The sequence below is a fragment of the Sphaerodactylus townsendi genome, linkage group LG08, assembly GCF_021028975.2.
Source record: "Sphaerodactylus townsendi isolate TG3544 linkage group LG08, MPM_Stown_v2.3, whole genome shotgun sequence".
Lineage (NCBI taxonomy): Eukaryota > Metazoa > Chordata > Lepidosauria > Squamata > Sphaerodactylidae > Sphaerodactylus > Sphaerodactylus townsendi.
This window is the reverse complement of record NC_059432.1, coordinates 87,099,524-87,124,791: the sequence shown is the minus strand read 5'-3', so window position 1 is coordinate 87,124,791 and position 25,268 is coordinate 87,099,524. Positions and strand designations below refer to the sequence as shown.

The window sequence follows — 25,268 nt, the reverse complement described above, 5'->3', positions numbered from 1 at the left end:
AGTGGTTTCGAGGTTAGGAGTAAGTCTATTGGGACTGCTGCATTTGAAGCAAATACTAATACCTAATACCTGCATTTGAAGCAAATACTAATACCTAATACCTGCATTTGAAGCAAATACCTAATATAGCTCAGTTTCTGCTTCTCTTTTATTGCTACAGAAATGCCAAGACCCCATACCTGATGATGACAAAGAGAACACTGCTGGAGCAACTACCAGTCCCCTAAAACAGGACCAGTTTCCATCCAATAATCTTAATTCAATTCCCAAAACTCTCCTGGTCTCATCAAACCAAGGAGGACAGCCTATCTCACGGGAAATGGCAGTGGTGAGCAGACCTTGTCAATTAAGTATGAGCTGAAATTTAATCTCACCAGCATTAAAGACACACAGAAATCTTATCCAGGAGCACAGTTGGAATCAAGGCTGCTTGTTGCTGTTGCTAGAAATAATTAAAAAGGAAAGGGGGTTGTTTATTGGGAGTGCTTTTTGAGAACACTGCTGATTTGCAGTGCAGAAAACTGCAGCTCCGTTAGATAAAGGGCAGTCATTTACTGAGATGTACTTCCTCATGCCTATTTTAAAGGGTTTTGTCTTTTCAGTTTTAAGGCATAACACTGGGCCGAAAACTGGGAGATGTGGGTTTCCTTGCATGAGAGTCTATGCGCAACTGCTGTTTTCCACAGGTTGTGTCCCTGAGGATGTTACAGATAGCTAGTGCAATTTACACCCAATTACAGCTCACTTTGCCTCTGAGTTTTGTTGTAGCAAAACAACTGTGTCGTTAGAGGTACTACAAAGGGATATCTGTGTTAAGTTTGTCAAAGGTAAAGTACAACAGAAATTCAGGAGCACTATAAAGTTTAATACCTTAATATGAAATTTTGCTGGTCACACTCACTCATTCAAATATGTGAAGGAAAATCATACTGGGAATTCTGCTTATGGGGTGAGGGGAGGCAGAGAGGCTTAGACCCCTTCCACACATGCAGAATAATGCACTTTCTATCCACTTTCAATGCACTTCGAAGCTGGATTTTACTGCGCAGAATAGCAAAATCCACTTTCAAGCAATTGTGAAAGTGGATTGAATGTGCATTATTCTGCATGTGCAGAAGGGGCCTTAATGTGAATTCTGCCATGAATCTTTCAAGCATAAATTATCAGTGTAGGGGGGAAACGGAACAGTTGGGATAGAAATGAATCACATCATAAATCAACAGAATTATCTGGATGAGAGGTCAAAGGTTTGAACAGGTAGGCAAAATGATGAAGTAGAATAAATAGGATACATAATGGCTCAGAGTAGCCAAAAGTTTAAGTGAAAATTCACAGATATTGTTCAAGGTTGTAATCAGATAAAACAGCCCATTAAAATTATTAGACTACTTCTCCTCAACTATTTTTAAGAGAATCCAAAAAAGGTCCTCTGGTGGTATTGGGGGTGGAGGGGTGTCTACAGCATGAAATGTAGAAAGCTGGTAGTTTGATCTGCAGGTTTGTCAAACATATTTATAGTGATAAAGGGTGGAAATGAGGTCTTTGTAAAAGTGATAGGAAAGGTATTCTGTGCAATCCAAATTCTGTTCTAAACAGAGCAACATTTACATTCAATCAGTCACATTTAGGCCCCTTCTGCACATGCAAAATAATGCATTTTCAAACCACTTTCACAACTGTTTGCAAGTGGATTTTGCTATTCTGCACAGCTTCAAAGAGCACTGAAAGCAGTTTGAAAGTGCATTATTCTGCATGCGCGGAATGAGCCTTACATCCAATCAGGCAACAGTCACAGCCAATCAAATCACTAGAAAACTGGCATAGCTGCAAAGGTTGTGGCTTCAAAGCTACATGTGCGTGGCTTCGAAGCTACACATGCATGGTTAAAAAAACCATTAAAAGGCAAAGCATCTTCTGTTTAGAAAAACCAAACCAAATCAAATTATTTTCAAGAACTAAAACACTTGCAGAACATAAAATAAACCATGCAGACAAAAAAAGTCAAAACAGGTTTTTTTATAATGTTTGCAAGATGTTTTATTTGTGTTGTGCAGAAAGGACCAGAGTCTCTCCCATGAAACCAAAAATATTATCTCTTTTAAGGAAACTAAATTTTATGTTTTCCATCTTAAGGGGCTACGAAAGATGTTATTTGGAAGCACATTCCAAGTCTTCAGCTATGAATGGAAAAAGGCATATTTTAGATTTCATAAACCATGTGCTGACCTGGCCTATGCACTGGAGATAGATAAGGTGAGCCATCATGCACGAATAAATACTGTATCTGGTTCAGACTAGTCCCAGTGGAACCATAAATTGGCAGGGTGGAACAGGCAAAATCACTAGATATGAGCCTCTGTTTTTTCCATGTAAAATGAGATTATGCAACAGAACTGTAGATTCTCAGTTGTGGATATAAACAGAGTGCAGCGGCAGTAGGGCTTCCCAATTTTCATTCTTTTTACAGTCTCCAGCCTTTTTCATTGCAGAGATATAAAAGGAAAAATATATCTGCATTGGAAGAGGCTAGAAACGTGTACTAAAAAAAATGAAAGCTGAGAATTCAGAGAACTTTAGAACTTTATGTTAGAACTTTACATCAGCATAATGATATTCAGTTACCAGCATGCCTGGAGGATGGCCTACTGCCTAGCCTGGCTACTTGGGTTATCTTCCAAGCCATTGCTTTGGGTGTTCCCATTATCTGAAGCCCCTTCCGCACACACAGAATAATGCGTTTTCAAACCACTTTCACAACTGTTTGCAAGTGGATTTTGCTATTCCGCACAGCTTCAAAGAGCACTGAAAGTAGTTTGAAAGTGCATTATTCTGCATGTGCAGAAGGAGCCTGAGTTTCAGCAGGTGGCAACCGAGGAGAGAGCCTTCTCAGTTGTGGCACCAAAAACTCTGGAACTCTTTGCTGGGGGAGACTCATATGTCTGTTGCCATCTTTTGCCAGTAAGTTAAGTCTCCTTTTTGTGCAGTCTGATATTCCCTCAGTGATTCTCTTCTTCCTGACCTCTGTTATAATTGTTGTTTTTATGCTTTTGTACATATATTTTAATCTTGGTTTTGTTTTAAAGATTTTTTAAATGTATTTTAATAATGTATGTTTTTAAGCTGTTAACCACCTTGGTGTCCCTCATGAAGGTATAAAGGCAGAGTATAAATTCTGCAAATAAATAAATTTTAAAATCCCTCCACCCCAGAAGCAGGGGAACAAAATAGCCACTGTGAGAGAAATGACTGCTATGTGAACAGGACTGAAAAATTCTGACTTTCTCTCCTGTATGCCAGTCATCCAGGCTTTGCTATAATTTCTCCGAAAACCCTCAAAACAAAGCAGAGGTGAGGAAATTCAGAAGGGGGGTGGGGAAACTGAGGAAATCCTGTAAGATAAATGGATGATAATGGTGTGGGAAAGCGGGGAGGGGGAATGTCTCCCACAACATTGAACTCAGAGCAAACTGTGTGGAAATAGCCTCAGTCTATATGGATGGGAATGGATTATAAAGCACCTTTCTTGTTATAGGAACAATGTGTCATGGCTGGACCTTCAGCACATCTCAATGTGGCTAAGCAAATGCAGAGGTGAAACAGCAGGTTTCCCCGGCTGTTCAAAACATGAACTGGCACCTGTGCATGTAGAAGCCTTCCTGTGCCTGCGGCAGCTACACTCTGATGATTGTCACAGCTAGCTGCTGGAGAGACCTGTTCAAGCTTTCTCAGCCATGCTCTCACCACTGACTTATGTTAGTTTCCAGAAATATTATATAGATTCCTCAGTCTTGCAGGCTCAGAGCCTAATAACAGAATTTAAGGAAGGTTCACACTTGTTTACCAAAGTCCTTGTCACTTCTGAGCTTCTGCTTAAAGAAAATTAAACAGTCCAGCCTGCAAATTAAAATTAAGAAAGCTACGAACAGAAGAACAAAACTTTGAAATATCACTCATTTGAAGCGTTGATTCTGCATTGGAAGAATACAGCGCTGGAATGTCAGTAATGGGAAGTGCTAATTAATATGTGCATATCTGTAAGTCAATGTAGATCCTGATTTGAAAAGAACAATTGCCTAATACTTTCTTTCAGGGTGGAGCAATAGCTATTCAGATGGCCGTTCAAGTGAACATCATTAAATACTTACTGTTCGTACAGAATAAAGAGGAAAACATCCATCTTCAAAGGTACAGAAATGCACTGGAGGATATTTACTTATGTGCTATGAATTGTGCCCTAGAATAAGGGTTCTGTACCCAGCACCAAGTCCATTTGTAGCATAGTCTAGATAGAGAATGAAAAACCACAATGTGTTTTCAGAGACTGAAGGGTGATGAATTGCATTATTATGCTGGTTTGGTAATGTGGATTCTATCACAGAGTCTTTTGTATCCTACTTTACAGTTTATGTGAATTAAGCCAAAAAGAACAAGAAAAGGCTCTTGTCGCAGCTTTGACAGATATTCTATGGAAAGCAGGAGAAGGTCAGAAAGCTACTGTCTGTCTTGTCACCAGTGATACTTATTTGACTCCAAGTATAGACTACAAAGTGGATAATTTTACTGAAAGAGTGAGTACGAACATACTTTTTTGGCAAAGAGAGAAAATCTCACTTGATGTTAAAAGGCACAAAATCAACCGTCTCACTAAAACTCCACACTTCATGTTCTGCTACAAATATTAAAGCCACAGCTGGACCACTGACAGAGTTCTGTTTATGTATAAAACTTTGTCACTTTTTTTCAGACAGATATTAATTTCCCAGAGCCTGTTAAAGAAAAGTTAGTCTATAAGATACCTCTGGGCTTTTGTTTTGTTTAGCCGTGTTAGTTTAGTGTAGTTAAACAAACATAAGTCCGGTGGTATCTTAAAGACTAACAACATTTATTGCAGTATGAACTTTTGGGAGTCAGAGTTCATTGCTTCAGATACAATGGGGAAAAAGAAAACAATTTTACCTCATTTCAACAGAAAAGTACCAAAGAAGCAGCAAAAACCAAAAAGAATTGAGCATAGAGTCCCCTTCTGTGATTTTCTGTAACAATTAAGAAAAAGATAGTTCTTACCATAATATCTGAAGAAGTGAGCTTTGACTCTTTCCGCACAACAAAATAAAACAGTTTGAGGAAAGAAATAAAGAAGTGCTTCCCTCTGGTGGAGTCTCCTTAACACAGCTTTTAAAGTGATTACAAAAAAGAAGCATTTTGGAAACAGTTTTACAATTTTCTGCCCTCAAAGCCATTTTTTTATTTAGATTTAGTAAACTAACAATCTTTTTTTCCAAAATATTTTCAAAACATTTCCTGCTTGCTGTGTGGAGCTCAGGAAATATTTTATTTCTCCCACACGATTTTGAAGCTTTCGCTTTCATTTCTCTGCTGCCTTCTATTTTCTGCTGCTTCAGTGCTTTTCTGTGTTGTCCACCATTTGCTGAAGTTTCCTGTGGACATTTTCTCATCTGGCATCACGGCTGACTACCATTTATGTCATTGCTGTGCACTAATAAATTCATCTTTGTCTGTTGATTATATGGATGTGCCATTTTTTCCTTTTAAAAATTTTTCTGTGAGGTAGATATGCTTCATAGATACGTCTGAATTGGCAAGGCTGTGCAGATTTCAAGTCTCCATAGCTTCAAAGATACGTCTTTGTCTTAAAAAGAAAAAAGAGACATTTTCAACTGAAACATTTTATTTTTTTCTGAACTATGCAAACAAAACCCATGAAAACAATTCTTTTCAAAGTGTTTCCAAAACGTTTGGCGAACATTTAAAATGCTTTGTGAGGAAAAAGCCTTTGTCTCACAAAAGCTTGTGCTGGAGTAGATGTTGTTAGACCTTAAGCATGTCAAAAATGTTAATGTCACTTTGTATAATGCATAAGTCACTTTGAAAGATATTTTTCTTGAAAATTTACTGATAATTGCGCAATATTAGAATGAATCCTAATGCTATAATTCCTATTGTATTAGACATCATAAAGATTCAAAGAAGCCTAAAATGAAACTGAGTAATTAACTTCAGTAATTAAATTCATTTAGTTCCCTAGCATATCTAGTCTGAGATGTGATTCTAAGGAGAGTTATACCATTTTAAATCCATTGAAATTAATGAGTTTTGCAAGGTATAACTCTGCTGAGGACTGTGCTGTTAGTAAAAATAAACTGGAAATAGATCTTGGACTTGGACACATTTTCTCCCTAGCTGCTCATGGAATGCAACATTTGAATTGGCTTTGGCATATTTATTTACAAATGAAATCTCCATGGCCCCACAATCTATCTTCCCTTTCTAACTGCAGATGGGATCGTGATTTAGAGATAAATGCAATACCATCTGGCTCAAATGTTACGTCTGATGTAGTGTAAAGCAGATAGGGGAGAGTCTAGACAGCCTGGGAGCCGGTGTGGTATAGTGGTTAAGAGAAGTGGACTTTAGTCTGGAGAACTGGGTTTGATTCCCCTCTTCTACACATGACACCTGCTGGGTGACCTTGGGCTAGTCACAGCTCTCTTGAAACTCCCTCAGCCCCACCTACCTCACAGAGCGTCTTCTGTGGAGAGGGGAAGGGAAAGGAGTTTGTAAGCTGCCTTGCAACTCCTTATGGCTGAGAAAAGTGGGCTACAAATCCAAACTCTTCTTCTGGATTGAACGGGGAGCTGGATCCCAGGGTCAGGACAGATCTTCACAAAGCTCATATTCACAAACTTCTGGTTAAAGCAAAATACACATGAGATACAAGTGCGCTTGCATGTAATCATGCAAATTAGTACATCAAATGACTGATGTTCCCTTTTTTTTTCTTCTGTTAATAAAATTCTTCATGTTAATTTGCAGGTTCAGCTGTTTGACTTTTTTGAGAAAGAAGCTGCTCGGAAATTTCTCTGTGATCACATTCACTGTGTAAGTGAAGGACGTGCTGTGTCTTTACAAGTCCTCTTTCTTTACTGCTTTTCTTAACTGGACCTTAAGGAAACTCATTCACATGACATGAGTTTTCAACCTTGCCTTTGTTGATGAATGGGCTTAGGGACAGAGGAGCTTTTTTAGTTGAAAAGAGGCAGGCAGGGGAAAGCTTAGCTATTCGTATTTGTTTATTGAGGACATTTTTCTCCTGCCCTTTCCCCAAAGAGCTCAGCATGGCATATCATACACTCCTGCCTCCATTTTATCCTCACTTTCTACTAGTGTTGCCAACCTGTAGATCAGTGGCTTCAGATAAATTAGGGACCATACCCCATCAGCTCATCACCAGCATGGCCAATTGGCCATGCTGACAGAGGCTGATGGGAATTGTAGTTCCTGAACATCTGAGAAAGTTTCCAGGTTCCCTGCACTCTGCTCTAGATAGGGGTAGGGGGGAACCTGGCTCTCAGATGTTCCATAGAACTAGGGAATTCCATGGCCTACCAGCAGCCAATTGGCCATGCTGACAGAAGAACTGATAGGTGTAGTTCAGTATCTAGGCTGATTCTCTCTAGATAGACTTGGAGATCTTCAGAAATTACCACTGATCTCCAGCCCACAGTTACCCCATCCTCTGGAGAAAATGGCTGCTTTGAAGGTAGATGATATGCCATTTAGATTCCCATATTCCATTTTCTGTACAGAATTAAATTAAATGTTAAAGTCAATGTACAGTGGATGTAATCAGTTACACTAATACAGTAAATTCTGTTAACATTAGCTATGGACGCCATTTTGAAATTTGTTTGAATACTAAAGGCTATAGGTACTCAGGTAGGTCTTGGATCTAATAGGAATCCCCATGGACTGAAGGGATTTCCATCTGCTGAGCTGAACTTTCCCGCCTCTCTCTACCAACCCCAAACACCACCCACCCTGCTTCTAGGGAAAACATAATCTTTCTGCCCTGCCTTCATCTACAGAAATCTTTAGTGGTATGTAGTGAATGACAGAGGTCCTTGGATCATTTGTATGCAAAACTCTAGCCTTATCCAATGTACAGATTAAACCAGGCATGGCAGGACTAGAGGAAAATGAAAGAAACCAGTTAAATGCTGTTGGTGGATATACATTATTAAGCAGGTACCAATAAAGTTAAGCAGGTACCAATAAAGACCTAAATATTAGTGAGCTGCTTTAGCATAAAAGGTTTACTAGTTAAAAGGGTAGGGAAACATGGTAATAAAACAATAAATACTATACTGTTACTGTTACACATTTGCAGTTGTCTCATTCTCAGCACATGGTAAGGACTGAGAGTCAGAATGTGAATTCAAGTGTTAAGAACAAAGAAAGTAAGTTAACTTTATAACTTCAGGTATATGTGCTCACAAACATGTAAGCAATGGCTATCAAACTGACCAGTAGGTACCCAATTGGTCAGCTCATTAGAATGTGACCTCAACATCCTGTTCACACACAAACAGATAGTTAACACTTTCATGACTGGTTGTGACAGACACATGCAAATGCCAACAAATGCACTGACAATTACCGTAGCAGACTTATACCTCAATCTAGTTTGGGGAAAATGGCCATAGGCAGTGGTGGAGGGCCACACTGATGCATTTGCCCCTAAGCTGGTGCAAGGGACCCCTCCACCAGTGGACGGGGCAGAGACAACGGTGGTTGGCTGCCCCTCAACTCCATAGCAATGAAACCTGGAAGTCAGGGCCACCACAGGGCCAACACTGGCATCCACTCAGACACTGGTGCATGGCGGGGCATGGCGTTTCTTGGGGTGGAACGGACATTAGTCAACTTCTACCAGCATTCCAGTCTGGGAATGCCAGCCCCTTTAGACTTATGCTGCACAAAAGTGCGACATAAGCTATTAACCACGATGGGAAGATACTGGCAGTGGGAAGAATTTCAAGTTTGACTCCCTTCTGCACTGCCCGAAGCCCCTTCAGAGGTGGCCCAGTGGTCCCTTTGCCGTACCGCCTCCAGCTGCCGTAGCACTGACCCGTCAAAATGGGTTGCACTGTAATTCAGCATTTTTATAAAATTATTTAGTAGCCATCTAGCTTTTATTTACTCAATCTTATAGTTCAGGTTATCCCTTTTTTTTCTCCAGTTAAAATAATAGAAATGGTTGCACTAGGAGCACAAGTCAATAAAACCCTCAGTTACAATCAGAATTCTTGTCTTGTCATTAGCTCAGCTGTGAAGGAAGTCATGGCGTGATCTTATTTCTATACAGTTTACTTTTCTCAAGGACATTTGAAAGGTAAGAAATTGTTATTGGCAGAATGTACCCAATTACTCTTGAATGCTATCAATTAGCTTGTAAAGTCAGTTTATCTTCTATGTATTCATACACTGCTTCCAAGTTACGGCTTGTGAATAAAGAATGAATATACTGCATAAGTGAATTTGTGCCTTCAATAGGAGAAGTAGTATGAGTGTGTGCATAATATTCCTCTGACTTTACCAAACACAGTGAGTGGGGAGTCCATTGCTACAGTGGAATTCTGTGTGTATGTGTGTGTTTCGGTACACACATTTGCAGTGGTGCTCTTTAAGAGATCACTGAATCAAGGCAACATTTTTTCATGGTGTTAAAAATCAGGACATTCATTTACTTTGCAATCAGAAATGATTTCTGGTTTCTGTCACTGATATTCAAACTGTATTAATATTTTCTTTGAATAGGCTTCAAAATGACCTTGACTTCACAACAACTCATCTGTTACAGGGTAGACCTGGAAACTTCACCTGTAGACAAGCAAGTTCATGCATGGCCTGTGGTTCTCCTTCACTGCTTTTCTTATGTGTGTTTAATCTAAAATGCAATAGGAAAAAATGCATACAAAGAATCCATTCGTTTTTAGAATATCCACTATGAGTGAGGTTGGCTCTTGTTTTGTAGGAGAACCGGATGAAGTTATGATAACCACAGCCTTTTCATTGCGGCATGTTTCAGTGCTCATATAGACTTGTAGGATTTTTACCAAGTAGCTACATGTTTAAAACAAGTTTTAGCTTTTTCCACATGCGCAGCTTACCACAGATTTTCCCACAGGTCAAGCCTTGTATCTTGGAAACATTTTCTGTGGCATCATTCCACACACCTCTATTCCATCCCTTGGTTTCCCTCTTGTCTTTTTAGTTGCATTTATTCCACACAGCACTCCTGAAAATATATCATTTCTGATAGTGGTGGGATGTTATCCATGATGTACAAGAACAACCTTCCCTCTATTTTTTTTTCATTTTTCCTCTGTTGTTTTTCTGAGCCTTTTAACTATCCATTAACTATCCAACTATCCAGCTGCCCTTGAGCGTGCAGTCATGTTGAAAGTCTTTAGTTCTCCACCCTATGCCCCTTATGTACACAGCTGTGTAATTGCCTAACCTCCCTTTCAGTTCTTTTCTCCTCCCCAGCATTTTAAAGGATTTCTAAAAGAATTTTTGTCATATTAAACCAGTGATATAATGTTGAAGTGATTAGATCAGGTTTGTCAATTTCACATGTTACCATTCAGGCACAGATAAAAAGAAGCAAGGGCAATTAAATCAGTTTTGTCAATTTCATATTGAATGAGCTATGTAACATTAGGAGGAAGATACATTGGCCAATTACACAGAGAACACTTACCTCAGGACTCTTCTTTGTGCAGTGGGCTTGCAGATGACTCTCCGTGTATTTCTCTGTTTACACGTAAGGAGGCATCCCAGTGCCTGCCTCGCAGCTGCTTATTGAAGGCTTAACTGGTTTCTCCATTTGCTGCTTCTCTTAACTTCACCCACCAACAGCCTTAAAGGCACAGATCTCACTGATATTCTCTTCTCTTCCCTTATCCTACACACACACACACTCTTTGTCTTTCTCTCACACTGCTGCTGCTGATATGAGAGAGGCTCATTTTTAAAATAGAAACTTGTCTGAAATAAAGTTCTAAAAATGTCCTCCTGATCATTGGGGGAGGGGCAGAAACAGAGCAGAGGAAAAAGGGTAGAGCCAGAAAGAGACCCTGCTTGTGATGTTCCTTTGCAAAAAACAACTCTCTGTTATTACTATATCAATGTATAGATGCATGCATTTAGAGAAGCAAGAAGGAGTCTGCAACAGGGAGGACGGCAAGGGGGAAGCATGCAAAGCAACGTGAGGGAGTGGGGGATGAGACAAGGTAGGCAGCCTATGGACAGAGGGAAGAGGCCCAGGGCAAAGCTGTGCACACTGGCAAATCTACCCACTCTGGCTGTGAAGAAAAATTAAATTCATGCTAGAAGTGGTCTTGCTTGTTTTGGGGAGAATAGAAAGTGAAAGTGGAGCTTGAGGTAATATGTCTGTACAAGAAAACTTGAGGTGATGCACATTTGCCCCCATTGCTCAGTAGGTGCCTTGAACTGTGAGTGCAGTTAGGAATGAGTGAAATTGACAAGGAAATCTGCCTTTGCAGGAGGAAACTGATAAGGGACTGCCACCCTACAGTTGTATTACTGCAGCTCTAATTTGGCCAAAAATGTGGGGGCTTTGGAGGGGGCTACATGTTTCTCTTCTTTGTTGGACCCCACACTTTTAACTATTTTTTGGGTCATCAAGTCACCGCTAACTCCACAGGATTTTCAAGGCAAGAGATATTCAGAGGTCGTTTACCACTTCCTGCCTCCACGTCACAGCAGTTGGTGTTCCTTGGAGGTCACACTCATCCACATACCCACCAGGGCCAATCCTGTTTAGCTTCCAGGTTCAGGTCAGGGTGTAATTACTATTGTCAATTATATATGTAAATCCCAAGTGTATCTGATATGCATAATTCCCTCAGCCTATATATTTAAACCAACGTCTCTATCAGGATTCCTGGCATAGCATCGTAATAGTACAAAGTTGCTGTCTGAATCCATGTAATTTTTTTTAAATTAACTTTAGAGCAAGTTACAAAAAGTCAGACATAACAGATAAAATGCCCCCCAAAATGCAGATTAGCAATCTCTTCAGTATAGTCAAACTTAACAGCTAACCAGTGGTTAGTGATACCAGCTCTAGGGGTCCATTTGTGATCGCCCACTTGAAAATGTAATTTGTGTTGTTTTCCTGCCTCCAGGCAATTCTGAATATCATTTTAACTGGCCGAGCCAGCCCACATGTGTTTAATGGGATCCAGAAAGTTGATGCTGAAGGCAGTGTGCAAAAGCTACTGCATGGAGTTTTGTCCCGCAGTGATGTGGGTTATTTACACTGGAGCAAGGATGAGATGGAGAATCACCAACTTCTGCAGGTGCATTAATCATGTAGACCTTTGCATAGCTCTTGAAAGAACCTTCAGGTGCATGCAACATCTACATCAATATGACTTTCAGATTCACTCACTACAGTTATTTATTTATTTATTTATTTATTTATTGTTTCGGCTTTTATACCGCCCCATCCCCAAGGGGCTCTGGGCGGTGAAGTTAGGAAGATGCTACTCTGTTAATACGTATCAGTTTGATAGAGATTATCAGTCCCTGGCACAAAAAAATATCCTTGACCAGGACCATAACCTTTTCGACTCTGAATCTAGAATGGCGGAACGCTCTGTAAAGTCAGACCTGGGCCCAGTGGAATCTATCATAGTTCCACAGAGCCTGTAAGACAGAGCTATTCCATCAGTCCTATGGCAGCAATGGTGTCCAACATGGCTGGCCTTGCTTTCCCCTCCATTTCACCTTTAATTCATTCCTCTTTGGCTGTTATTGGCTATTGAGGTACCATAGTATGTTGATTGTACTTGGTCTGCTTTAATTGTAAATCTACTGTTGTAAGCTGCCCTGAGCCAGTTTACAGGGAATTGCCTATAAATTGGACTATAAAATATTTGTCTCAGTGCTGCTTTTCTCTTGTCAGGGGATCAGAATGCATTTAGGCAGTACATGCTCTTGGTTTGGCTTGGGATCAGGGAGTTTACCTTTCCCTCTGTATCACTATGCTTGAATCCCATTCCCCAGGAGGGCAAACAGCAAATCCTTGGTGGTGTCAATAGGAAGAGGGACTGAAACACACCCCCTTCCCCAGGTTATAGGAGGGGGCCGGGTCCTGCCGGGCTTGGAGAGCCGATGGCGGGAGGTCAAAATTAAGTTTGTTAAATCAGGTTTGTTGGGTTTAGTGTTTGATATAGGACGACAGGCTTATTTTTGCAAGCCTGCATGTAAGGAGTTGCTTTTAATACACGGTTTGCACTGGGGGCCGTCCACTCCTCTTTCTTTAGAATTGTTCTGACAGGAAGGAGGGCAAGGAGGGTGGCGATCCTGATGGAAGCTGGCTTCCAGGGCCAGTCATCAGGGTGCGTCAAAGCCGAAGGGTCCAATCCTCGCAGGAAGGAGAGGCAAGCCGGACCCTGGGGGGGAATTGTGGGTATGCATGCTTATTTTACCCAACACAAAAGAGGGCTTGGATGCGCTTTTGGGTGATGGATGCATCCGGGAGACAAAGTAATCCCAGGCGATTAGGGGTACAGAATTTCCACACACAAAGGGAGAGGGGTTTTTTCTTTGGCGAGGAAAATGTACTTACCGTGACCTTGGTGGTTAACGCTTCGAGAGGCTGGAATGGTGCTGAATTTGTAATGCGAATTAGTCTTGGGGAATTGCCGCCCGCCCGAAACCGGGCTCCTTAAAGGAAAGCGGCTTCGGCCATAGCGCCTGGCCTTGGACGTGGTATTGATAAAGTTGCCAGGCGCTTGGCAACCACAACCCACACAGGTTTGTGTGTGAATTTGGTGCTTGGCAGCATCCCTTTGACTAGAGGTTTCTGCGCTTGGCCGCCGAAACCACTCCTTAAAGAGGCGGTTTCGGCTAAGCCGCCTCTGGCGATGGTAGCCAGCTGCCAAACAGGTTTGTCAGGGGCATGAGTGGCGGCAGCTCTCCTTTTTAAACTGGGGCCTGTCCACTGGGCAGTGCTGTGGGTACCAGGACGGGCTCCAGATTTTAATCCAGGGAGGGCCAGTCCAGCCGGTCTGGCCCTCCCGCCTCTGCTGGTTGAAAGATAGAGGGAAAAGAAAAGAGAGAAAAAGGGGGGTAGTTTCCCTGCGGGAAGTTCGAGAATGAGTTCCTCGAAGGCACAATTAGGACCTAATGATCTGTGTGATGGGTTTATCCATCCCAGACTAGGAGTCGCTTTGACCTGGCTCATGAGGTCCCTTCCCCAGAGATTGACATGGATGTCCAGAACGATAGGGCGGACTGTGAGCTGCCGCTTCAGAGCTCCTGGGCTGTGGACTGCGTGAGCGGGCGTGGATGCTCCGTCTGGCCGGTTTGTCTTCCCCACACCCCCCAGATGTGCTTGTGACAGGTCTCGGTTGGCCACTGGTCAGGCCACTTTCGGGCTGCTCTGATGACGGTCACATCAGCGCCCGGTGTCCACCAGGCCCCTTGAACAGACACCCCTCCACGGGTGAGCTCCAGATACGAGGCGGGAGCTTCCGATGGGTGTTTCCACCGCTTCGCGATGGTAGCATTGGCTGCTCTTGATGGCTGCACTGGGGGCTCATTGAAGCCTTATTCGCGTTGGCAAGCCAGGGGCAGCGAGATGGGAACCCAGGAAGGATCAGCCTGCGCTACAGCTGAGTCCCGCTTCAAGGCAGCTCCCTCGCGTGGATGTTTGCTCCAGACTTGGAGATGGATAGAGTCCCACTGGTGCATTGGGAGTCAAGCCCGAAGCTCCGGGGGGATGATGGAACAATCCCTGCTCCAGCGGCGGAGGCCTTTGGGCAGCACTCAGCCCAATAGTCCCGGGTAGGGATGGGGTCACGCCATATTGGGTTGGGGCTTAACGAGGACCTACGTGGGGGAACTTAAAGGAGATTGGCTGGGTGCACATGAGCCGGAGATGCCGCGAGAGGGGTGGTTTGGGGCGTGGGTCTTGGTGTTTGGGCCTGCTCTCTAGTACTCTTCCCCTTGGTCCTGGGCTGGGAGATGCCCGGCGGTGCGAAGCGCTTCCCCGGACGGGCAGTCAGCTTCTCCAGTGGAAACCTTTCACAGCACAGGGGGGCATCCCGGGGTTCTTAGGCGGCCTCGGGGGCCTTCGGCTCTTGGGGGAGGGGACTCTCCTCGCATCGGGGTTGTAGGCCCCCCGGCCGGGCTGCCTACACTCCCTCCAGAAGTGTCCTGACTCTGCCGCCAATTAAAGCAATCACCTTGGGGCTGTCTCCTGGCGGTGGAGAGTGCTGCGGCAAAGGTGAGGCTAGCTTTGGTGGGCAGAGGATCCGGATGTCCTGGCAAGCCTTAAGCATGTCCAGCCAGTTCCGGATCTTTGCCCTAGGGCCCATGATTGCTCTACGGCACTCCAGTGGAGGCGTTCTCTTTGGCGAGGTACGCATGAGGAGCCTACGTTTTGGGCCTCCTCGGCCATCTACCTGCCTCTTAAGGGCCTCCTAGAGCCTGTTCACAAAGTCGGCGTGAGGGCTCTTGGGGGGTTTTTGTCGGATGCAGTGGAGAAACTTTGGGTAGGTTGGCCAGCATTAGGGATCTTTGATAAACGCCTTTGTATACATTCCGAAGGCGTGCGTAAGGGTGGCCTCTGGCAGGACAATCTGATCGCTGGGGTTACGGCGAGCGCATCAGTTTGAAGGCTTCCATAAAGCTGCGCTGGCGGTGTAGGCGCCGCCTCGAAAGGGCGGCTCCCCTTAGCGATACACTGACTGAAGCGGAACTCACTTTCCCAGATCGCACAAATTGTGCAGGGCCTCAAAAGCATGCACAAGGTGGTTCTTCCAGTCATCCGGAACCATTAGGTGATTCTCCCTTGGCGACTGCTTCTGCTAGCTACCTGCCTCTCACATAGGCTGGTGGACTCCTAACGATCCCGCGACAGCTTATGGCGGAGTTCGGTGAGGATATTATAGCTTAAAGGGCGGTACTCCTCGACAACCCGTCCGAACAATACCTGCCATCCTCCCCTCGGTATCCGGCCGGAAAGTGAACGGGGCATAAGGCGCAGAAATATCGGTATCGCTCTCTCCGTCAGGGTTTCCTTTTTTACGCAGGTCGTGGTTAATACGTTCTGGCGAGGGAAGTTCTGAAACCCGCGCCTATTACGCATGGCGGCGACGGAGGTGCTATGGCTTCAGAAAATGAAGGCGGAGCAGGGGTGGGGCGGCCGAGCCGCTGGGAGAATTTGAAGGGGCAGGGGAGCACTGGGGGGCAGAAGGAGTGACAGGCGTCCAATTTAGGAGGATAGAGAAAATTCCGGGGTGAAACTGAAGTTGAAAAGATCGAAAGGAGGGCTGACCTACAGCAAGTGGGAGCCATAGGTCTGCAGGCTGGATGGTATTGACATAACATTTGTCTCTGCATCGTCAGTAGCAGCTTAACAATCCGGCGCTACCAGCGAGGCTCCTGTGTCGCGGTTAGAGTCGCCCGATGTTTTCTCCCCAACCCTTAAGATTCAATGTCCCCCCCTCCGGGTACCAATGGACATTGAGCTTCAATCTCCTCGAATTACCAATTTGGCGCAGCTCCCTCTCTCTTAACGGGGACCCTGCCGCCGCTTCGCTATCGCTTTTAGCTCGTTAACGTTTGTCATAAGCTCCGTGCTTTTGCAAGCTCCCATACTCACCGGGTGTTCCGGTCGGACGAAGTGTCCTAGGGACTCGAGTCCCTGGATGCGCCGATCCAGCCGGGACGGCTAATGCGATACCGAAATGAGTGGTCCCCTGGATGCGCCGATCCAGCGGACTTCGGTACCGCGGCCCTTTCCCGGGCGACGGTGTGAGCAGGGTGGAGGTTCGAGGGATCTCCCGGGTTTCGGGCAACCAGCTTGTAGTCGTGCCGCTGGAGGTCAAGCGTAAGAACGGTAGACGGCAGACCACGGTGATTTCATCTGGTGGAGAAAGCCAGCAACGGGAGCGCTGGGTGTCCAGTGTTCCTCTGGAAGCGACTCTCCCGTATGCTGGGTTCCTGGCACCTTTATTATTATGCGATTCAGTAGCAGGGCGTGTAGAAGGGCGGAACGGGGAATTCAGGAGAGAGCGGGAGAGCTGGGGACTGGAGAGATCATCATGTGATGCATGATCTCACCTGGCTGCTACGTGCGGAGAGGAGCATCGGCGCCTGGGCCTAATCCTCACCTGGGGGCAAGGCCATTGTCCCTTTGTCCGGGACACCCGGTGGTTGTGAGCCAGGTAGTTCATGACCTGTGACTCATCGGGGGATGAGGGGTGGGGGAGCGGTGCGACCAGAAGGCCGCAGGAGCGCCGGTGTGCCGGCGCTCTACTTACGGTGCTGCTGGGTCAGCAGTGCATCCGTACAATAAAATATTTGTCTCAGTGCTGCTTTTCTCTTGTCAGGGGATCAGAATGCATTTAGGCAGTACATGCTCTTGGTTTGGCTTGGGATCAGGGAGTTTACCTTTCCCTCTGTATCACTATGCTTGAATCCCATTCCCCAGGAGGGCAAACAGCAAATCCTTGGTGGTGTCAATTGACATCTAGAAATCGGAAAGGATTTCCCTTTCTGCCGTGGCAATAAGTCCTGTCTGCCATATTTAGAAAGAAATCCTGGAGCAAGAGGAATCCTCGTTTCAGTCCAAAGCACAAGATCTAACGCCAAAGAATGATGTCATCTCTATGGGATGCCATAAGTGAAAATTCCAGTAGTTTACAATAATAAGCCTCGGTTTTAGCCACTCATTTAATACAAAAGTCAACATTTTAAAAGCTGTCTTTTCTCACATGGTAACTGCGTATAAACTACATCCCACCCACTATAGGTTGGAAGCATGCTGAAGACTCCAAAATTGCCTATTTGGTTGTGCCACATCAATGGGATCTACAGTGTCCTTTTCAGCACCAACAGGCTGCTCTTGTCAGACTGGAAAATGGAACACCTTTTTGATTTGTATTTTTATCATGGGCAACCCTCACAGAAGACAACCGTGCATCTCACAGTAGGTACGGTAGGCGTTTACATTTACCTGAGGGGGGACTTTTAAATGGAAACCCTTGTCCTGTTTTCCGTTTTATATATCTGTCAAGATTTTTGTCACAAGTGATTCTAAAATCAATTTTTGTGCATTTCTCCATCCCTGTAAACAATGAAAAAGCTATACTGATTCTCATGCACCATTTGATTTTGAAATTAATTATATTTTCCTTTTTTAGTGTCTTAACTTTCAGAAGTGGCACTTTCCAGACTAAAAGGTGTTTTAATAACAAGAGAATATTCAAATGAACAGTATGAAAAAAGCTCTGTTTGAGAGTGTATTTGAAAGAAGATTCTAGCAATTAGGAGACAAGGACATTTCTGAAAAGAAGTACAGTCCCTGGGGAGATTTCTAAAAGCATTATCGATGGGAGGGGGGATTCCCAGTCTTTTAAGGCTATACAATCCATTAAGAACCCAGGGTTTTTTTTTTTTTGTATTAAGCGCTCAAGCAGCAGTGGATGCTACGAGAACTCTTTGTCATGCAATATGAGGAACAGACTGAAGAGTTGCATAGTTCAAAATGTCGCAAGAAAATCTGGGATACCAGGGAGCAGTACCATATTAATGCTTCATCTGAAATTGCCATCATTTGTTCATTCCATTTTTTGTAGGAATTCCAGACAACATTATTGGCCCCCTATGTTACACTGTTTTCTATCTTATTATTTTTTCCTTGACTTAGGGCGATTCAATGCCAAATAGCACTGTCAGGTTGTTGCCATTCAAAGCACTGCTGAGATTTCTCAGGACAAGCACTCCTTTTAAATCATCCTCTTTTTCTTTTCAGCTTCATTATTTCCAGTCCTCTCATATTCAGGAATCAATTATGGAACTGTTGGCTGTGGTGGAGGAAATGGGATAAGGAGGGTTTTCTACTTTGTAGCTGGACAAAGCCACTGCTCCAAAAATTTTAATAACAGGTTCTGATGGGTGTGGGATTCAAACAGTGGCGCCACCACACACACACACCTCCAGTCCCTATTGGGCAGGGAGTTTGCTTTAGTAACCCCTTCTCGGCACTCAGAAAAAATTAGTAACCACTTCTAGGGAAGTGGTGAGAACTGGTTGGATCCCACCTCTGCACTGCTCCTAATTTTTTTTATAGTTGCTCTTTCATAATTGTGCTACTACAATCATTCCTGAAAAAATTAAATTAGCAATTACCTTGGCAGGCTACAACGTTTTTTTTTTAAACCCTGTATAGAACATCCTCTCTCCGAATGCACACAGAAGAGTAGATTATTTTACAATTGTGTTTGAATATGAGAAAATGAACCAATGAAACAGAAGGAGTCATGAAAATTTTAACTAGGTAGGGGGAAATGAACCATAGAACGGCAGGAACTTCAGTCCCTTGGTGAAGGAGATTTCCTTCTCAGTAGACATCTATTAGGATCTTGCCCCTGGGAAGATTTTTGAAGAGAATATACTGCTATATTAAATAAACTGCAGAAACTTGATTTCTATTCTTGTTCCACTTACTTGCAAAAGAGTAAACTCTTTGCAGCACAAAGCAGCCTTTTTGCAGATCCAGTTATAATCTGAATGTAGTATGAAAAGTACAAATAGAAAGCAACATTGGCAGTGCAATCCTAAGGGGGTGAAGTAGTTGTACTAGTTGTGCCATGGCTAAAGATGGCACAGCCTGCATAGCCACACTCCCTCCAACATGGCTTGCTGACGGGAAGCCAACAGGGATCCTTCCTCGAACTCTGGGGAACTGTTCTATGCAGCTCCTTGGGCTATGCATGCAGGAGCAGCGGTGGCGTAGTGGTTAAGAGCAGGTGTACTCTAATCTGGAGGTACTGGGTTTGATTCCCTGCTCTGTCACCTGAGCTGTGGAGGCTTGTCTGGGGAATTCAGATTAGCCTCTACATTCCAACACCAGCTGGGTGACCTTCAGCTAGTCCCAGTTCTTCTGAGCTCTCTCAGCCCCACCTACCTCACAGGGTGTTTGTTGGGAGGGGGGAAGGGAAAGGAGTTTATAAGCCCCTTTAAGTCTCCTATAGGAGAGAAAGGGGGGATATAAATCCAACTCTTCTTCTTTTTGCCAGCATAATGGGTGCGTTCCTGAACCAAAGGGGCTCAGGAAGCCATCTAGAGCTGACCCTGGCCCCGAGAACTTCCCCTTGGCAGTGGTACAGCAGCAGAGCTGACACCTTAGCATAGTGCTGTTGCGTAGCTCCCTGACACCTCTGCCCTGGAGTAAATGCTCCATACACATGTGCAAGTGGCATTTATGTCAGTGCTGGAGTTACATCACCTCTTTAGGGATTTGGCTCCCATCTCAGCATTGCACTGTTTGTCTAAATGAGTGTGCAAATAAATTAATGTATAATCAAAAGACAAGCTGCCTTCAATCCTATCTTCCCATAACCCTTGTAAATTGGCCCTGAGGTTGTAATATGTTTAAAACCTTGGCTGGGAGTTAGCCTCATTCTGGTTCATTGAATCCAGTTCTAAGTATACGTGTTTAGGGCTATGCAGTCACTCTCAACCCCAATATCAGCTTCAACACCAGTTGTTATCACTCAAGCCAGTTTCCAAGGGAAAGAAGTTACAGCTCTTCTGAAAGGCTTGAAACTCTGAGGCCCCTTCCGCACGTGCAGAATAATGCACTTTCAATTCACTTTCAATGCACTTTGAAGCTGGATTTTACTGTGTGGAATAGCAAAATCCACTTTCAAACAATTGTGGAAGTGGATTGAATGTGCATTATTCTGCATGTGTGGAAGGAGCCAGGGAGTCCCAAGACTGTTATAGGGCATTCATTCAGCTTCACTTCATTGGTTTTCGGGGGGTGGGGGTTGCCCTTCTAATAATGGTCCCCAAATTTCAAAGAGGTACACTTTTCCCCCCCAAGAAAGCTAAAGGTATGCAACCCTCTTCCCCTGAAACAGTTTCCTTTCAAACTGTTTAAGAACTACCAGCCCACAAAACAACCCACACCACAGCGTAACTGCAGACTGATGTTCTGAGCATTCTTTCTGATTGGAATGGTAGTAGCTGAGCACAGTGACTCATCAGAACTACAACAGGCATTTTCCTGTGATAGCACATAATTACATCTCAGCAGTAAGAGTGGTGGAATGGTCAAATCAATTCTGACGCAGAGATGAAGCAGAATTACCTTCCCTTTCCACAAAAAGAAGCTGATTAGAAGGGGGGGTGCTTTGATTCAGAGGAGCTATGCATTTTCTAACTTGTTTACTTTCTGTTGTTCGTTAGTGGATCTCCCGTGTCTCAAAAACCAGCATAGGCATTGTTGCAACAGGATAGATGGGAGAACGCAATCCCTTGCTTGAGATCCAGCCTATTAAAACCTTGTGTTCCAGAAAGAAACACACCATTTAGTTTTTTAAGCACATAGCTCAGTATGGCATACCTGGGGTTGGACCCAGGTATGTATGAATGGGAATACAAACTCACTTAGCGCATGGTTGTTGTCCACAGTGTGTAACAGACTTCCCACTGTAATACACCTTTGAAGATGTCAGCCACAGATGCAGGCGGAATGTTAGGAACAAGATCTACCAGATCACAGCCACACAGCCCGAAAAACCCACAACAACCAGTTGAATCTGGCCGTGAAAGCCTTCGACAATATATCATTTAGTACAGTTGGCACTGGGGCAACCAATACACTGCTATATAGACCAGTAATCATCAGTTATTTCCACTGTGTTTTACACTAGTGAAAATGCAAGTTGGAAAACAAATGTTTAACTTAATACAGGGTCTTTTTAGTATATGCCACTTGTGTATCTACTAAATACATACAGGACTCCTCTACTGGACCCAACCTTTGGTGTCCATCCCCTCAATTTATTTCTCTCTTGCTAATCCTGTGAGGTGGTTTTTGTGAAGAGAATGCGGCTGGCCAAAGGTCTCCCAGTAGGGTTGCCAACAATGTGAAGGAAAAAAACCTGTCCTTTAACAGGCTTAATGTGTGGAAGTGGGCAAATGAACCTTTCCATCATATCACCAGGGTCGATTCCCCACCCACCACTAGATGCGTGCTCCTCACGGCAAATACCCCGGGGTCCTGCAGCATTCCCCACTACACCAGCAGTGACAATGCAGCAACAACACAGTCACCCCAATTCTGCCACTCCTCCCATCCCTCAGCGCACGTCATTTCAGATCCTGGTTGGAAGTACACCTTTCTGAAACGGCGCACCAAACACGGAGCAGGGGTCCCCTCCACTTTCACTTTTGAAGTGGGGAATCGACCCAGATGAATAATATCCCATTGAGCCTCTGTTCCAAAGGCAGAACTTTTTCCCCAGGCTGTTGGCAACCCTCTCCCTTTGTGAGCATCCTGGCAAAATGCGGATTTGAACCCAGGTCCCTCCCCCCACCTTGGTTGTAGTCCAACGACTCCATTGCAGTGGCTGACAGAAAGCTGAAGTACAAAATAAATCTTGAGAAGAGCCAAGAAATCTGTTGTTTGGGTTTTTGTCTGGCTGGATATGTTGTTTTCCCTTTCTTTCAGACACTCATTCTCACCACTGGGAAGAAAAGCACAGTGAGGAAGAGGAAAGTAACGCAGAGAAGAGAGTTCCTTCTGTGGAAACTGCAATCCGAACTAAATGGGAAGGGGCTGCCATTAACTGGAACGGGACCACCCCATTCTGATCAGGATGGAGAGCACAGGAGGTGTTGTTACGTGCTGTTTTGTGCAGCCTCTCATCCTCAGGCATTCTTGCAGCCTGAGAAGAAAAAAGGTTTTGCTCCCAATGGACGTCTGGGTTGATCTTCTGGCGTTTTCTTCTCCCCTTCCTGCTAAAAGACAGAATGCCAGTTGGCAGGGTCAGACTTGGAGCTTCAGGCGCAAATACACTGCAAAGGAAACCATTGTTTTATATTGTTCTGATTGATTCCCAGGAGTTCTGAACAGAGGTCATGGAAGGGTCCTGTTCAAAGTATAAATACAACAGGGTGGAGTAAATGAGGACCTAGTTACGACAGCCGGAATACAGCAGATAATGCTGCCATTCCATATATTTATGTAGTCTGCCCATCAGATCACTGTCACTGAAAATCACTATTATTTAAAGACCAAGTTCAGATTCCTTTGTTTATTTGCTTCATTTATACCTATCCTTCCTCCTAAGGTCACTTATATTGTTTGTTTTTCCTCCATTTTATCCTTGCAACAATCCTGTAAAGTAGGTTGGGCTGTGTGTGTGTGTGTGCGTGCACACGCATGTGTGTGTGTACATACGTGCGTGCGCCCTTGGTCACCCAGCAAGCTTCCATGGCAGAGTAGGAATTCCAACCTGGGTGTTCCAAATCTTACACCATTTATGCAATTGTAGTCTTCATATTGAGTGTACATTCCCTTTGGGTTGGATTCTCCATAATGTACACATTTTCCCTTTTCCAGAACTCAGGGCACCTCAGATCAGAGAATCTCAGCAGTTTCCAAAATCTTGGAAAGCACGACTGTTCTCTTCCAGCTCAGGGATAGCAAAGGGAGACAGCCTGCATTTGGCTTGCATCAGGTTTTCTGTCTCCTCCTCACCTTCTCTGACCCAACCAACAGCAGTTCCTCCCACTCTTCAGGGCAGCAATTCAGAACAAGTGGAAGAACTGTTTAAAACACTGCTGGTCTATTGCTAGAGCAACAGACCAGTGAAATCAACATGAAATTTACATGGCCTAGCAAAATAATGCTGGACCCAAGATGGCGCACAGTCTTCCCTGCTGGAGGTTGCATGGTGAGAATGCGTGGGTAAAATGGCAGATCAGCTTGGCTGAGGACACTGCAGCAGGAGACTCCTGTTTAAAGAGGAAAAAAGTGGGGAAAACCCACTGCAAAACTTATAGCCATGGTTAAGCACTGCATGCACAAAGGGCCTCAGTCTGACACTAACTACTATACACACTGGTTGCACAAGAGAGAGGTCCCAGTCTAGAAGTCTCTGAGGCCCTTTCCGCATGGGCCAAAAACAGTGCCCTAGGAACGGCAAAAACGCCATCCCTAGCTGTTCGCATCACAGCAGCGCCGCCCTCGCTCCCCCACTCCAGCAGCGCAAAGCCGCTGTTTCCCAACCTCGCTCCCCAAGCGAGGTTTTCCAGAAACAGCAGCTTCCAACCGCTGCCGTGTGAACAGCAGTGGCTGGAAGGCGCCATGTCCCCCGCACCATCCCTGAAAGCTTACCTCATCTCCTGGCTTCTGGCTCATCGCAGAGGCCAGGGGACACGCCCCCCTGGCCTGCGACTCTAGAGCCTGCCGCCTGCCGCCCTCCCAGGACCATCCATGCGAACAGTCCCGGGGGGGTGCGTCGGCGTCTTTTATGCTGATGCACCCCCACACAGTTGCAGTGTGGAAAGGGCCTGAGACTCCACGCAAAGCACATTTTTGGAACAAACTTTTCATTGCAATCATTAGGACTTATCGTACTTCCATTTAAAGTGATTGGAGGAACAGGTATGTTAAACCTGCTATAAATGTGGAATGGAAAAAATAGAAAAAGCTGGAACAGCTTTGCAAGAAAAGGAGTAGATAAAAAGACTGAGCACTGACTTGGATGGCCAGGCTAGCTCAACGTAGTTAGATCTTGGAAGCTAAGTAGTGTCAGTACTTGGATGGGAGACCACCAAGAAAGTCCAGGGCTTCTACGCATCAGTAAGCAATGGTGAACCACCTTGAAAACCCTGCAGGGAGACTGTAAGTCAGCCATTAGTTGAGAACATATTCCACCACTGCTTACTGGTAGTTTCTTGGGCATTCAAGTGTTGAAGAGTCTTTAACAAAATTAGTTACTTCAGCATCTGTAGATCACAACATAATGTGAATAAATGAGCAGGTTCATTTTGAGGCAAGGAGGTAAATAATATCACTTGGTAAATAACATCCCACTGAGCCTTTTAATAAAGGGCAGGGCACTTTTTCCAGATAGTTGGCAATCCTAATTGACGCTTGGTGTCCATTTTGAATACAACCAAATGGTAAGCTGTCTGAAAGTAATACAGTGATTAGTGTTCATTTTAAATGCTAAATTAAAAGACAGTGCTGGAATTAGTACTGCTGAAATAAGCACAATCTACCAGCAGGAAAGGATATATATACGTAAAACATGTGTTCAATCTGCAAACTGGTTAAAAATGTATATTTAAGGGAATCTCATAATAAATGTGTAGAAAATTAGTCATTTTATCACTTACTGGAATGAGCAAGGCAAGGCCATGCATCTTGTAATTTCATTGTACTGAGAAATCATGTACACACACATGCCAACGGGGGAATTAGAAGGAACAACATCTAGTAATCCTTGGCTACAATGCGTGCTATGTCACCCACAAGCTCCCACTCCTGAGCATCCTATAACATCCAGGCTGCCAGAAACCACAAGGTGCAGGTGCACAGGAATAATCTTCCCACAGAGCTA

The 25,268-nt window shown here is 44.3% G+C and overlaps 1 protein-coding gene across 1 annotated transcript; it reads left to right on the top strand.

Moving 5' to 3' along the window:
* The first annotated feature begins 200 nt into the window (after positions 1-200).
* On the top strand, positions 201-22,928 carry MINDY4B (MINDY family member 4B). Its single transcript, XM_048506483.1, has 10 exons — positions 201-328; positions 2,134-2,253; positions 4,091-4,185; positions 4,403-4,568; positions 6,835-6,900; positions 9,123-9,193; positions 9,619-9,691; positions 12,015-12,188; positions 17,657-17,837; positions 22,367-22,928. Exons 1-10 carry the CDS (start codon positions 320-322, stop codon positions 22,507-22,509), a joined length of 1,098 nt encoding a protein of 365 aa, XP_048362440.1. The 5' UTR covers positions 201-319; the 3' UTR covers positions 22,510-22,928.
* Positions 22,929-25,268: the final 2,340 nt, after the last annotated feature.

Excerpts from the sequence above, each read along its gene's own strand:
- MINDY4B (XM_048506483.1), top strand. Across the intron at positions 4,569-6,834 it reads TGGATAATTTTACTGAAAGA|GTTCAGCTGTTTGACTTTTT; the intron begins GTGAGTACGAAC and ends GTTAATTTGCAG. Across the intron at positions 9,194-9,618 it reads TTCTCAAGGACATTTGAAAG|GCTTCAAAATGACCTTGACT; the intron begins GTAAGAAATTGT and ends TTCTTTGAATAG.